At 43.8% G+C, this 14,954-nt stretch overlaps 1 protein-coding gene across 1 annotated transcript; it reads left to right on the forward strand.

Annotated features, from left to right (window-relative positions):
* Positions 1–715: 715 nt before the first annotated feature.
* On the forward strand, positions 716–13,962 carry LOC120843599. Its single transcript, XM_040215011.1, has 6 exons — positions 716–853; positions 6,638–6,789; positions 6,861–6,940; positions 8,064–8,108; positions 9,459–9,548; positions 13,829–13,962. The coding sequence occupies exons 1-6, from the start codon at positions 716–718 to the stop codon at positions 13,960–13,962; spliced, it is 639 nt and encodes a 212-aa protein (XP_040070945.1).
* The last annotated feature ends 992 nt before the right edge of the window (positions 13,963–14,954 follow it).

The following is a 14,954-nucleotide window of genomic DNA, read 5'->3' on the forward strand; positions in this document are numbered from 1 at the left end:
TCATTCTACTCTGGCCCAAGTATACAAGCACTGACCACCACTGATTCAGAAGCCTCTTTCTCGCGGTGAAATTCAGAGAATAAAAGGAACTATCTCTTTTAATTTTGCATTCGCAAGGCTTGATCACGTAATAGTGGGATCGAAACCACCCATCTGACGACAGCCAAGTGGGGCGGGAGAATCCGGCTAAAGCCGGAGACCGAAATGGGTTTCTTGGTAGAAAGGAAATATGAACAGTGCAGGTGTACCTGATAACACAGTATTTCTAACGCGCATTAGGCAGTGGCGATTACGAAAACGCACGCGGGTGCAAAAGCCAATACGCGTCGTAAACAACAAAGTGATATTTCAAATCGCGATGTCGGAGTGCGCATCCTGCGCTTTCGTTCCACGTACCGCCGAAATGCAGCGAATTATCGCATCTGGCCACAGTATTCTTTATAATTAACATGAAAAAATGCGATGATGCGGGAGCATTCGGTACCCTGGAACAACAATGCTTCCATCTGTTCATTCGACGCATTTTTTAGAGCATTTTGTTTATTAATCCTTCAACGGGAATTCGACTGACGTTCGGCAGAAGACAATAGTTCAGTTACCAATAAAAACTCTCAAACGCTCTTTTCTTTACGTTACATCTACGTAGTCAATGTTTCTAAGAACGTATAAAAGGGCGATATTTTAGGCGATATACGAATTACGTTCGAAACATAAAATGTCTCTCTTTTCAATTGCACTAGCAACCTTCCTTGTGGCAACCAGCCAGCAATTTGGGCTTTCGTCCACTGTGAGCTCCCAAAAAACGCCTTACGAAGATGATCCAAACAATTTTGAACACCAACACGCAACTGGCGTAAGTAACTATTAGAAGTTCTTGTAATGAACCGCATTCAGGCCTATATGTTGTAACCACCGTGAATCACTGTGAAACTTGAATAGAAAGAACTAGAATTTGTGTTTCTTTAGGTAGGAGAAGTGGAGATCGGTGGCAGAGTGGGCTAGCGCACACCGGCTCGGAGCACATGAACCGAAAGCTCACGCTGCAGAACCCAGAATCCTGGGCTCAATCCCCACGCCTGCTCGTTTCGATCTGGATGAGCATCGTACTGGTGTGCTGTCGTGTATCACTACTTTGTGATGCACGTTCAAGACCTTAGGCTAGCGGTTGTACCACACTGGCTAAATTGCTTATCTACAGCTGAGAAACCAGATGCCCACTAAGGTGGTCTAACTTCCGGCTGTATAAACATATACACAACAATCTCCTTTTTTAGGTGGGAGCATGCGATAGCAGCTATTGCCGTTTCCGCGTTTCTAAAATAATATTTAATTTAAAGAGGCGCCTCGATGACAATTTTGTTTGCGATTATTCTCTTTGTCGTGGCTATAAAAATGATCGGAAAGAAATTGTGGTCTTTCTCAGTATTTATTAGACTCTTCTTTAATAAGCTGCTTCCTCCTCTACAGTCATGCCCTTAAACCTTAGGGATCTGTGTTCAGATTGAACAAATGGGCTTTTATTTTTCTTCTTTTTTTTTCATGTTCCAAACACAAACATAGCAATGCTATCAGTTTCTAAAAGGCGGAGGGGTTACACATATGCATGTCACCGCTTACGTCGAGAGAACATACACCAGCGCAATCTAGAAGGGACTCGAAGAACGCTTACGACCTGCGTATAACTACGGACCGAAGGTGGCGTTGTATTGGCCACATTAAATCTACGCACTATCGATGAAAAAAGATTGCCTATAACATTGGCCAAATTATTTGAAGCCCACAGTGATAATTAAAAGATTCGGAAATATAGACGCAGACGGGGAATGTCTCTGGGCCACCGGATATATTGATGGTGCAAGAGTGTTATTTGGCTTGGAGCAGTCACAAACGGTTGCAAAGCAATCGCTCACACTCAGACTTAAAGGACCCATGAAACGAATTTTGGGCTGGAGTAAATCAATTTATATTGGGATTTTACTAATAGCACATCGTTCAGTGGGCCAAAAGAACAAAGGTAGAAAGTCAGAAGCCTGACTTTCGCTACAAAAATTTGCAAAATATAGCGGACTCTTTCGTACCTTCTTCCCTTCGTAAGTTCTCCGCCTTTTCACTGTGATACATCCGCGGACCCCGCAGCGCGTCACCAGGGCCCAAGCGCACGTCACACGACACCGGACCTCACTTAATCCCTTTACCCCTAAGCTGACATTGCGGTGGAAGCTACGCGCTTGCCGGACCAATCAGCCGCCTCCCTTTCATCACCTGACCTCATTCTCTGCGGGTCGGCATGCGCGAGAGGGCGCGATCATGTGGAAAATGTGTGGCTGGCCCAACGAGCACGTAGCTTCCACAGCACTCTCAGCTTCGGGGTGAACGGGGTGGGGAAAGCAACTAGTCAGAATAGGTGACCGGCGTTTGGCAGCAGCCTCAAAGAACTCTGGGTAATATTCACTTCCGGTTCGTAGCTAGCAGCCGACGCAGCCCCATGACGGCTACGGAAGCGTGTGCGGGTGTTGAAACCCGATCAATCCGGGCCACCTTCCTCTGCTGCTGGGTGACTTACACACTTCTGAACGTTTCTACGGATATGTTAAGTACTAATCGGTACGCAGAAGCATCAAGAACGGCCACGAAAGCGCAGAGCGAGTGCGGCCGGCGGCAAGCTGCACTCGCACCGCGCTTTCCGGATCTTCGCATGAAAACTCTGGTTGGTTGTTTCGTTTTCCTTTTGAGCCAGCGTTTTTCATTTGGGTTCTGTTTATTTTTGATGGTTACGTTAGATCACATCACCAACTGAAATAGGCGCGAATGTAAGCCGTAAGACACGGCCAGCTGAAATGCCCGGTCGGAGGTCTGGCATACTTTTCTCACTTTGTTAGAACACCTAAGCCTGGGTAAGAAAATCTTCAGGCAATCAAAAGTTTAAGACGGGGAAAGAAGTCGGTCAGACGGCGTTTCCAACTCAGCTAGTATGTTTTCTCGCGCGATTAAAACGCCACTTCGGTGCGAAAGTTAGTTTCGTCGACATCTGACTACGTGACAATCCTTGCTTTTTAACACTCACGCGTTTTCGGTACTTCAACTAAGTTGTCCCCCGTGGGGCAGCGGACATTTCATCGAACGCCGTTTCATCGAATGCCGTTTCATCGAATGAATGGAGATTTCATCGAACGCCATTTCATCGAACGCCGTTTCATCGAATCGCTAAGGGCCGTTTCATCGAATTTCTCTGTATCGAGTTTTGGGGCATAACAGTGCTTTATAGATGTTTTACCTTACATTTGTTAAGACTAAGGTAGTCACTTGTGAAACTGTCTTTAGGGTGGAGCCAAATTACTAGAAATAAAAACCATTGGTATAAAAACAAATGGGTATGCGACTTACTGAAAAGTTTTACTCATGTACCTGTCAGAAAACATGACACTGGAGGTAAAGGACCGACACTTAAAACACTTTTGAATGTCTGTGTTTTTTTTTTTTTTGGCTGTACAGGGGTTTCGGTAATGTGCCATTTACACCAGCTCATTTGCACACTTACGCTTAGTTGAAGGTTTATTCACGAAAAACATTTAACTGCCAGGGCAGCACGCTTGTAATAAAACGATACTCTGCCAGGAGAGCACACGAAATAAGATACAACGATACTCTGATTATCAGCTTTATGCTCAAATTGAACGTTTCTGCTTTTTTTTTTTTAAGTTTTCAATCTCTACAGAGTTAAAAGCTGCACAAAGTGTCAGCCAACATGATTTCGGGCGTCACCTGGACTGGAACCACATCCCCTTCACTGTCAACTTTATTACCGACCCTTTTGCCTATGAATCATCTTCAGGACGCTTTCTTAGGAAGGCCAACCCGCACCAGACATTAGTAAAGCCCCGGGTGTACTCTGTCACCCAAGAAGACAGAACCCTTTCGGATCCTCACATAACCCAAGGTTACAGGTACACGCTGTCAAACAATAAAACACTACCCGCTTCCCAGAAAGCACATCGTGCTCTCTTTTTTTTTTTTCTTTCATTTTCAATTGTTTTATGTGACATGGAGAGGGGTCATTGTTTTATGGAGGCTTTCTTCTCGAAACAGGACATGTTCACAATGGAACTTATCTCGTCACTGCATACTGTGATTTAAAAAAAAAAGGAGAGTTAGATGACGTTGTGTATAAAAATCAAAATAAATTGCAAAAATATTGCAGGCTGTTACAGCGTTCGATGAAAAGGCGTTCGATGAAACGGTGTTCGACGAAACGGCGTTCGATGAAACGGTGTTCGATGAAACTACTTCGATGAAACGGTGTTCGATGAAACGGCGTTCGACGAAATGTCCGGACCCATCCCCCGGGAACTACAATAACCCTCCATCCCCCCCCCCCCCTTTCCCCCTTCCCGCATGTTTTTTTTAATGATGTGGAGTAAGAAAGCATACACAAACTAGCACCGATTTTGATATGAGCTACGCAGGGTCGTGCTACTGCTTTATTATCCGTTAATATGAAGGTGCTGCCCATTTGCTTTTGTTTCTTTATATTACAAAAAGCTGACCTGTCCTTTTGTTTATTTATATTATAGCAAGCCACCCATCCAAGCCGCTTCCCGGGAACAGTCTGCGTGGGCTCATCACAGAAAATGTTAATCCGAGCTGTCGATGTAACGATTAAACGGCCTGGCAATGGCACCGTATGTTGACGAAACGTCGTGCCATGAACTGATTGCCTGCGAGATCGCATCCCGCGTTCTCGCAGATGCCTTGTACGACAAGCAGTGCTCACCCCTTCGTGGAATAATCGAGACGCTTTTGGTGGGTGCCAAAAGCCTGTTAGAGATCGTTATTTCCCGCTGGCCCTACCCGAAGAAAGAGAGAACACGTTGTACTGGCCTGTAACAATATTGGCCGCGCATAAACGGTCACCGACGTTTGTTTGTCACAGGTCATCTCGCTCTTTCACTCGCTTAACAGCGACGGCCCATCGTTGCTTCCATGCTTTGTTACACGGGAACTGGAACATCTTATGCCCTCTATGGCTTCCGTTAGAACAACGTACCGCGGAACTGTAAGCCATTTTCACCGCGAATACAGCCCGGCCACCACGGCTAGAAGGGCTCTTGATGCAGCTGGACGAACCGCGACCGGCACCGGACGAACCGGAAGCGTAAAGTCACGTGGTGCCTCGCTTCGGATGACGAAACTTCCGGCTCAAACGCCGGTCACCTATTTTGAGCGACGGGCTAATCTTCTAGGGGGACAATGGCTGTGTCCGGGCTACACAAGCGAGATTCCGAGCAAAAGGGGACTCCCTTCTTTCCGACTTCTTGAACTGTTTGGTACAATGCGCGATTTATGAGTTGAGGAGGAAAGCTAAACAGAAAAAAGTTGAAAAAGCGTTTCATGACTCCTTTAAATACGTGAAACAGTGTTCAGAGGCAAAAAGCTATACTCAGGCCCCGCAAGCCAGGTATCATGATCACCTCCGCTCCCACTCAACCGCTTGGCTCGCTCTCCGCTGGACAACGTGAGCTGTACTGCTTGGTTGCCCTTTGCGCATTTCAGCCTCATAGCGCTAGCCACTGTATGCATAAAAAATAAAACACAAATAAAATAAAATTGGCGGGTTTCCCGTGTCAAACCAACGAAGAGCACCTGGCACACGCCGCAGGGGAGGAGTGAGGATTAATTTCGCCAACTTCTGGACCCTTGGACGTGCAACCGAATCTCGGCTACACGGCGCCTTCCTCGCAATAAGCCTCCGTCAGAAGGCGGGCAACGCAATCGGGATTCGATCCCGCCAGCTGGGGATGAATTGGTAGAACGGCTATTTGCTTCGGACCCACCGCGAGGCGGCTTACAATAAGAAGCACAATTAACGCATGGTCACCTATAAGGCTTTCGCGGAGTTAACATTGATTACCCCACGATGGTCCGTTTGTTCGCTTCCATTTCAATGAAAAAGTCCAACGTTTTGCACTAACTGTAGTCTCCCAACGACCTATAACCCGCCAACGAACATTTATAAAGCAAAGTTAAGAATGTAAGGTCTATAGCTTTAAAAATCCCTGAGCGTGCGCGAGAACACAGGCACCCATTGCTTTCAATTTATTACGATACTGTTAACGCGGAATGAACAAATATTCTTAGTCTGGATCTGATACGCTGAATCGATGCATGCCTTCCGTTCAAAGCTCTTTCTTGGCATCAGCGAACGAGTGCAAGTCGCGGAACACGCGCAGAGATAAGATCACAAACTAATTTGCTGATACTCTGAAAGCCTTCGGTCTGAGGGCCTTCAATATCTAGGTAAGAGCTATTTGACAGGACAAGGTGTATCTTTAACCCGAAACAGATAAGCAGGGTTAAGAAATACACGTAAAAGCAAGAGACAACACATAATGTCTTCGAGACGTTGTAAAAGAGACGTTGTGTTCTGCCCATCTCTTTTGTGTGTGTTTCGTATCCCTCCTTGTCTCGGATTATGTAAACTTTTTACCAACACGCCTGCGCACGAATACTTCCCTCAGATATTCAGTAGGCGCTTTCATATCGATGTTCTGCGTGAAAAAGAAAGTTGGTGAGCATGCTGCGTGATTGCGTGCGTGAGAATATCTTTACGTGTGTGTGAGTTTATCATATTTATTTCCAGCTCCTGTGTAGCAGTGACACGATCTACGTAATGAGTCACACATATACGCCACAGCTTCCAAGTGAATGCGTATCCGTGAAATTTACGTCGGGACTTTGTAACGGAACGTATCAGGCTCTTCTCAGGCACCGCTTAAAGGGCTCAAAAAAAATGTAAGCGTAAAAGTTTATTAGTATTTATAAAAAGGAAAACACGACATTCATATCTTATTCCAAAATTCTAGGTACAGCTTGAACGTAACCGTCCATCCATTCACCTCGGGATCACACACTGAGGACAATGCGCTTTTCTTCACCTTTCCAAGTAGTAAGTATTCATAAAAAATCGTAACGTTTTCTCACTTTCAATAAGCCAAAGAGAAAGTTATCAAAATCATGAAATAAGAGCCTTAGTGTTACCTCACCAAGCAAGGGCTAATGTCGCATCAGTAAACAAATCAGGCTTTCTCAATTATATTTAACTTCCCCAACAAAACGAATTGTATTTTTTTTGTATTAAATTGTTCAAAATTGGATTTAATATCGTTTGAGTTTAAAAGAAAGCTAAATCACTTTAAAAAATGTGGTTAGGAGCTAACCTTTATTAATTTTTGTCCCTTAAATTCAGTTATCGCACTTATGTTGGGCAAAAGTAACCGTAAACCGCGTTTATTGTGAAAAAATAGTGCGGCGATTGACGCCGGGCGTGCGACGATTCTTTCTGCCGCCTGTTATCTGTCCAGAGCGTCGTGACCTCATCGTCGACATCCGCAAGCCAGCTTAGGGGCGAGCAAGGGTACCCCGCTGGTGACGTCGTATTGGCTAGTTTTTCTCTCCGCCCTCACGCTTTCCTACCTTCGGCGCGCCGCAACCGGCTGTGCCACGCATCTACGTCGAACGTTTAATTTGCTGATACGACTCTCCTACTAATGGGATGGAAATAAAACTCAAGACACGTCATTTTTAGAGTGTTTACAGTACAGCTGCTACTGGTTGTTCGAATTCAAGGACCTATTTAACTCAAGTCCAGGCGCAGCTGACGCTACGAACTGATGGGAGCAATCAGACAGTGTCTAGAGAGCACCGTCATGGTGTTCCTCAAGTCTCTGTACGTGTTATGTCATCACGAAACGAATCCTAAACAAAAAAGATTCAGTGACTTGCGTTTTTGACGCTGTTCGATGCGTCCCATTAGCTCGTTGCGTCGGCTGTGCCTGGACGTAAGATGAAACGAAGCCGGGGGATCGTCCTGAAGGACAAGTAAGCTGTTGTTTCGTAGATGATTGGGTACAACAAATAGCAGAACCGGCCCTTGGGAGCCATAGTTGCGACGATATCTCGTTTCGTATTTTGTAGAGTCCGGCATGTCGTTGTTTGTGGCGGTTGAGGTCGGTTCTCTTGAGATTGCAAAAAAAGCTGCTGCAAGTTTGGGTCATTTCGTTGCACAGCACTGGAACCCGACGTGGTTGTCGAGGCAAGAACGGCAACGGAAGGTGTAGGATCGCCTGGGCCTGCCGAAATCGGATTGCAAGATGAGAAGTCAGGTGCATAGTATCAGCTGTGTCTCGACTTCAGCTGAGACAAAAGAATAGTTGACAATGAATCATCAAATTTCATAATGAAATCATTTACGATATGTGTTTCTCTTTCGTTCTTGTCTTTGGGGCACTGTTGTGAATGGCGGCATAAAAAACCCTGTCCGTATCCTATTTTGTTCGCGCTTGTCGCTTCCTGATTCATTGTTCGGGGGTCTTATCACCTAATGGTGCAATCCGATTGGATAAGGAGCGGTAAAAAGTTGCTCAGGAAACGTAATGCCCTGAGTTCTTCGTGCTGCCAAGGAATAAAACTTCAATTAACTGGACCGAGTTTATATTGTGTCTTTTGCAAATACTACTCAAGTCCTCGCAAGCACGCTTTTATTAACTGAGGATTATAATAGTAAACATTGTTACCAGTGTCAAGCGGAATACGTTTCACCCTCGAGGCTAGCCATGGAAAATTTTCTCGTCCTCAGCAATACAAAATGCTACTGCAAAGGAGGTGGTAAGACTAAGGCCCCAGTGAAGATCACTTTTAGAACACCTTGTCTTTATTGCTTGACTCTCCTTTACCAGAGACACTGCATCAATCAATTGATTTTAGTTTTCAGCGGCAAAGTTTTATAATGAAGTTTGGATTTTTCTGCCTTTATAGTAAGGTGCTTTGAGCAAGCGGAGTATCGACGTTAAAACCTGATGATAACAAAAATGTTTTTCAGTAACAGTTTGACTCAAAATTTCACTGAGGCAAAACGCAGTGAATTGGCGTGACGTATTACAGTGCCCAACTGTCCGTCTTAAAGACCGACGAGCAGACTCGAGATTCTGCAAGGCAGAAGATCCTCCTATCCATGGGGAGGAGGAAACAGGCAACGCTGGACAGGGTAGAAGGGGGAGAGGAAGAAGCGAGAGAAAAGTGGAAAGCGCGAAGTGGTCGTCGGTTTTTAAGTGCATCAGTTTTTTTTTCTTTTTTTTTTTTTTTGGGGGGGGGGGGGGGGGGAGGGAGGAGGACAAATAAATGTTTGTCTCTAGTCTTTCTGGCCTTCCGCTGCGAGAGGTATCTAGAAAGACTAAAAGAAAATATACGCACATGCGTCGCAGCATTCCGCGTAGACACAATTTAAAGATCTAAACGATGCGTATCATAAACAGTTCACGATTTATATGGGTTCGTTATATTCACTCCTCTGGGTTTAATTAGCCCCATGCAACTAAATACATGTTACTCCTTTCTTCGGCTTAACTTCCACTTAAAGTTAATAGGGTCACGGACACTTTATTAACCTTCTTTTTTTTATTTAGGTCCTCAGCCGTCGTTGTATAAATTTTTGTACATCAACTCAGAGAAGACGTGTGCTGTTCTGCGCGCAACGCATGAAAAATATGGGACAGGTAAGAAAAAATTTACTACCTTTCATGACATCCTTCATTTTCAAAAAATATACTTCTTACCTAAGCGTATTTAAAACATTACAGAAGATTTCGTATATTCTACAGGTAACCCCTTCCCTCTCCCCCAAGTGCGTAATATTTGTTTAGAAACGCAGGTGTGACAAATATATTGAAAGTGAAACGCGAAATATCTTCTGATTCAGGCTAATCTGGCGGAAATAAGTCTTACAAACAAATATTTTTTGTTAGCTTAGACGTGCTAAGAAATTTTACAAAAACTATACTTTTATCTTGCAATTATCGCCTGGTCTTTCGCCATAGACCTCCTGCTTCTAGACAACCCAGATTCTCCAAAGAGAAAAGGCAAGGGCTAAAGAGCGCGGGTAGTTCGATGCAGCATTAAAAATACCACCGACTACTCCGTTCTAATTCCGTCTTCAAAATTAACTTCTACAAAATATGTTCTTTATGGAAACGATAAAAGTAAAACGTACTTTTTAATAAACTAATATCTTTTAATATATTTCTGTCACCACGAGTTCAAAAAGTATGGCTTACGATTAATTGGCGAACGATTAAAAAAGGCAGAGAACCACCCCAGTAATTGCGGTTAAATCTGAATAAACATCCGTGAAAATGTTTGTTACACAATTTGCATCGTTTTTCTTTTTTTTTTTTTTTCAAAAGGTGTACTATTTTGTTTTCTACTTTTTGTAATGATTGATTTCACATTTGTGTTACTCAAACACTCGAATGAATGCCAACGCTCGCCTCAGAAAAGCCATTTGAACGTAGCTGCAAATATAGTGATAGCGAGCAAAAAACTGTAAACAAAATGCCAAAAGAAAAAAAATATATGCACGCACACATTGCCTTTTTGTTCCTGCAACTATTCCTTCTGTCCTCAGTATTGTTAGCGCTCTTCTACCATTTCATTATTATGTACCAACAGACGAACGTAATGCTCCCTGTAGCAAGTGCACGGAATTTACGACCAGTAGTATATGGCTCACGCCTTTATTAACAGAAATATTGGGTCGTCTGTGACAACAGTTTGAAAACCGCGAAAGTCAGGATGCGTCCCTGGGTTATATAAAATATTTTTCTATATATTTGTTTGACATTCAACAAATATAAATTGGACGTTCCAAGTTAACGCTTTACTCATTAATGGCTGCTTATTAACTAATAAACATACACGAAAAGGCTGACGCTGCTAATATGCTGATCGGCTGCTTCGTAAAAAAATAACAGAAATGCCAACGTAAGTTTACACTAAACGAAGAAATAAAATCACATTTACCCACACAGACTCAGACAAGGACCACGATAACAAAATTATGTTGTTTTTGATGCACTCGTAAGCTTGTAAAGCATATCTGAAAAGACGAGAACCGAGAGGTCCTTTTTTCTCGTCTCTAGGCTTTCGTGAATATCATTTTTCCTATTGGACTTGTGACAAAGACGCATTTAGAGTAAAGACAAAGTTTTTTTTTAATTGGCCGAGAAACTGCAGTAGCATGTCGCTTTTTTGTTGTTTTGTTTTATTTAGAATGCCTAAGCATAGGCAAGACAGGAGATAAGAGTGTTAGCGACGAAGCTCCTTAGGGTCTACCCTTGTCCGTCCGTCCAAACGTCCGACCTGCCGGCGTCCGTGCTCACATGAAAAGAAAAAATGTTTGCGCAGTAGACAGGATTCCAACTTGTGAGGGGAGACCCCATTGGATTTCTAGTTCATCGCCTTAACCTCTCGGCCACGGCTGCGGGACGAGTAGGGGGCTCTGAGATATGGTAGTAACTCAAGAGCTGGGGTTTCTGTCATGCATGAAATGTTGCATGTAGCCGCTCAACGTCTATACAGGAGGGGGCGCTGCGGTCAAATGCGTATATAATCGCATTAAACTTTGCATGCATTGGCTCAACTTTTATAGAAGAGAGGGCGCCGCGAGCAAATGCTCAAATGCGTATATAACCACGTTCCATACCACACATTCTCTTTCCGACATGGACCGTTGACTTAAGCGGTGGTGAGGCGTTCCCATGGCTTCTAGCGGATCCAAGCTGATCCGCTAGAAGAACCACTGGCTCTGCATTTCACCGACCATAAAGCAGTAATAATGAAGTCGAAACGGCAACTCGGAACTCAGCACTACCTATGAGCAATAAAAAAAAAGATCGGCACCATCAGCACTACCTATGAACAATGAAATCAGTATCATCAGCACCACCAGACCTTCGCCCCAATCAACATCATTCACCACGTTGAGATGCGGCCATTTTATATTTTATTTTCCAATGAACTTTATTTGGCTATGTGTCATGGCATTTGACAATATCAACATGAATGTAAACTTTTCGACTTTTACACTTAAGTTAAACGATTACATTCAATTAAAAACCATAAAATTCGTGCATAATATGGCAAGCTTATGGCTCTAAAAAAATAGGAATCGTTGATTTCGTGACGGCGACAAAGGGAAAACTGACTGCCTGTACGGCGCGAGAGTTCTGCTCTTTGCTCACCTCGTGCGTTCGTTTAAAGCCCCAATGCGCCCGCTAGCTATTTTTACCCCCCGATCTCAACCACGCATTCACAACATGCTCTTGGCCGTGTCGTCACCGTGCGTTTTTTGCGCGCTCTTTAAGTTGCCCATTTTGTGGCGTGCTCCTCCTTGCGTTCCGGTGCGCCAAACACAAGTCTTGAAACACGTGCTCTTTGAACAAACAAACACACAAAGACAAGACAAGAAGACCAGTCATCGTCCCTTACATCCACAATATTTCCCATGGCCTCAAGAAAACAGCGAACAGAGTCAATGTGGACATCGTGTTTTCAGCACCCACCAAACTGTCCAGCCTTTGCAAAAACGTAACTACACCCTCAAATTCCGCAATCTGCAGCTCCAAGAAGCATAGGACCAACTTTGTGCCTTGCGTTGAGGGGGTTGTCTATTCATTCCCCCTTTCATGTGGAAGACAATACGTTGGACAAACTGGGCGATGTTTAAATGACCGCCTTCGAGAACACTCCAACAACATTGTAAACGCTAACTCTGGCCACTTGGGGATACACTGTCGGGATTGTGGATGTGTCGGGCACTTCAACAACAGCACCGTGTTGGGCAAAAGTGTAAACCAATTAACAAGGGAAATCATCGAAGCCGACAATGTCATACGACTAAAGGACAAATGTGTTAGTACGCCGTCGATAACATTATTACGAAAAGAGATTAATTATTTAGCCGCGAATTAGCCTAAACGTTAGACAGATATTTTTACTCTTATGTCGTCTTTTTCTATTTGCAAATCGTCAAAAATCTGAAGAAGTAGAAGCCGAAGTAAACCACGAAATACAAAGTTGTTAGTGAGCGCTGTGTGAAAGGAGTGTTCTTTGGGTGGGTGAATGCTTGAATGACAGCTTTTTGAGTGCGCTAAACGTCGACAAACTCTTCGAATTGTCCCTCATTCGATTTTTTTAGATATTCTTCGGCCGCTTAATACCCACGCAAAAAGTACCAAGTGATTTTGGCATAAAATGAGAGCTACCGCGTATTTTCCGAACTCGTTCCACACGTGACAAAGATGACAACGGACAGAAGGCGATTACGTGTATGGTCTATACATGCCAGGCAATGGGGACCCTTCTACGCTGATATTTACAGTTATCTACATAAAACTGGAGCATTCCAGAATTGCCGTAAAAGTGTAAAAATAACCCAGCTGACATAAATGGAGAAACGCCCATCCCATTGGGAAGCAAAAGCACTACAGAAATCGCTCCGCGCAACTATGACTTTGTAAAAGTGTTTCGGTTAATGGCAACAGACCACAACACTCGAGAAAGTCAGTGAAACATGTATGTCATGAATGCAGTGACAGTGGCAGTTTCTAAACGTTTCAATTAATTTTTTTAACCTAACAAACTCAGTCCTACAGTTTTTTTAACATATTACGTAAAATGGGGTTCTGGCGATTTTTAAACAGCGTCACCTCTCTTCTTACCCAATACCCACCATCGGTTGTAGCCACTAAAGTGATGCCCTTTAGTACCTGAATTATAATATCCAGTAACTGCTTGCTGCAGACCACCAAAGATACTTTTTTTCCGCCGTGCCAATAACTTTAACAGAAATATACGAACACGTTGTTAATGCGAGCGAAGACTTGGTAGGTTCCTTGAACTTCTAATGGCAGTTAACTATTATTGCATCGACAAATGTATTCCTAAGTTGTCCCAACTCGACGTTTAATGTATCAACTCTTTTGTATTTGTTTTCCAGGTTGCGAATTGGTTTCAGTAGGAGATGGACGGGCCCCTCTTCCTGTTCCCCAGGAATGTATGAATGTCTACACACAAAACTGCCCCAACACAACATCTGAAGTATGGAAAGACGACTGTAAAGGAGACCAATAGTAGAAAGCGACATCTCCTTTTAGTAGGAAATGTTTCTTTGTGTTTACCACTATACTAGTATTTCAGAAGTATATTTCCTTTGTCATGCTATCGCCAGTTCAAGTCTATAATTAAGTGGTTGTGTTAACTGAACTACAATTATATGATGGGTAAAATAAAGGATGACGACTGGGAGCAGAAGTGTAAAGGCTCACGTTACAAAATCGAGCACTGTTATGTGTCTACTCCAACGAGGCCGAGCTCGATTCACTGTAGACATATTGCTATGGTCCGCAACACCATCGCTCTACAAGACCCTCTTGAAGACACATGAAGAAGGCTTTCCAACGTTACCCAAAGTTAATAGCATCAACTGGTCTCCACCCTTATTTTCCTCTAATATAAAAATAAGTATATGCTGCGAGGACATAATCCCTTGGGCGAATCACAGGGGCTGCCGGTCCTAAACTTCATGGAAGCCAACAGCCACCACCAACCACACCAGGATCCAGCCGGTGACCCCAACTATCCTCACGTAACTTTGGCTATAAATTACTTACACCGACATCACATTGGCGGCCATTGGGGATGCCTTTCTACACAGCGCGTGTCTTCTGGGGCATACAAAAAGCACCATTCAATTTGTTTTACTCTGCAAATACAAGTAGGAATGACCACCAGTGAATGCGGTATGAAGTTACGTGCACGCCATGTATAAAAGGGGTACCAGCAGAGGCGCGCGGTAGGGACAAACTTGGTTTTCGAACGTTACTAACAAACCTAATGTCTGATTAAACGGAAACTGAAGCGCGGTTCTGTATTTCAGGAAACACACTTAAATCGTCTTCATTTGGGTTCCAGGAATACAAATATCCAAATTATTTTTGAATTCGGTGCACGGGGCTGCAGAAAATCATTATCGAAATACCGCTGAAGGCCCTCCTTTCCGGTGCGTGACTTCATAGAAGGAGTTTCCGAAATCTCCGATCTTGTGCGTATTCAGCGCCTTTCAA

Source organism: Ixodes scapularis, unplaced genomic scaffold, assembly GCF_016920785.2.
Source record: "Ixodes scapularis isolate PalLabHiFi unplaced genomic scaffold, ASM1692078v2 PGA_scaffold5__190_contigs__length_132052651, whole genome shotgun sequence".
In the NCBI taxonomy this organism is placed as follows: domain Eukaryota; kingdom Metazoa; phylum Arthropoda; class Arachnida; order Ixodida; family Ixodidae; genus Ixodes; species Ixodes scapularis.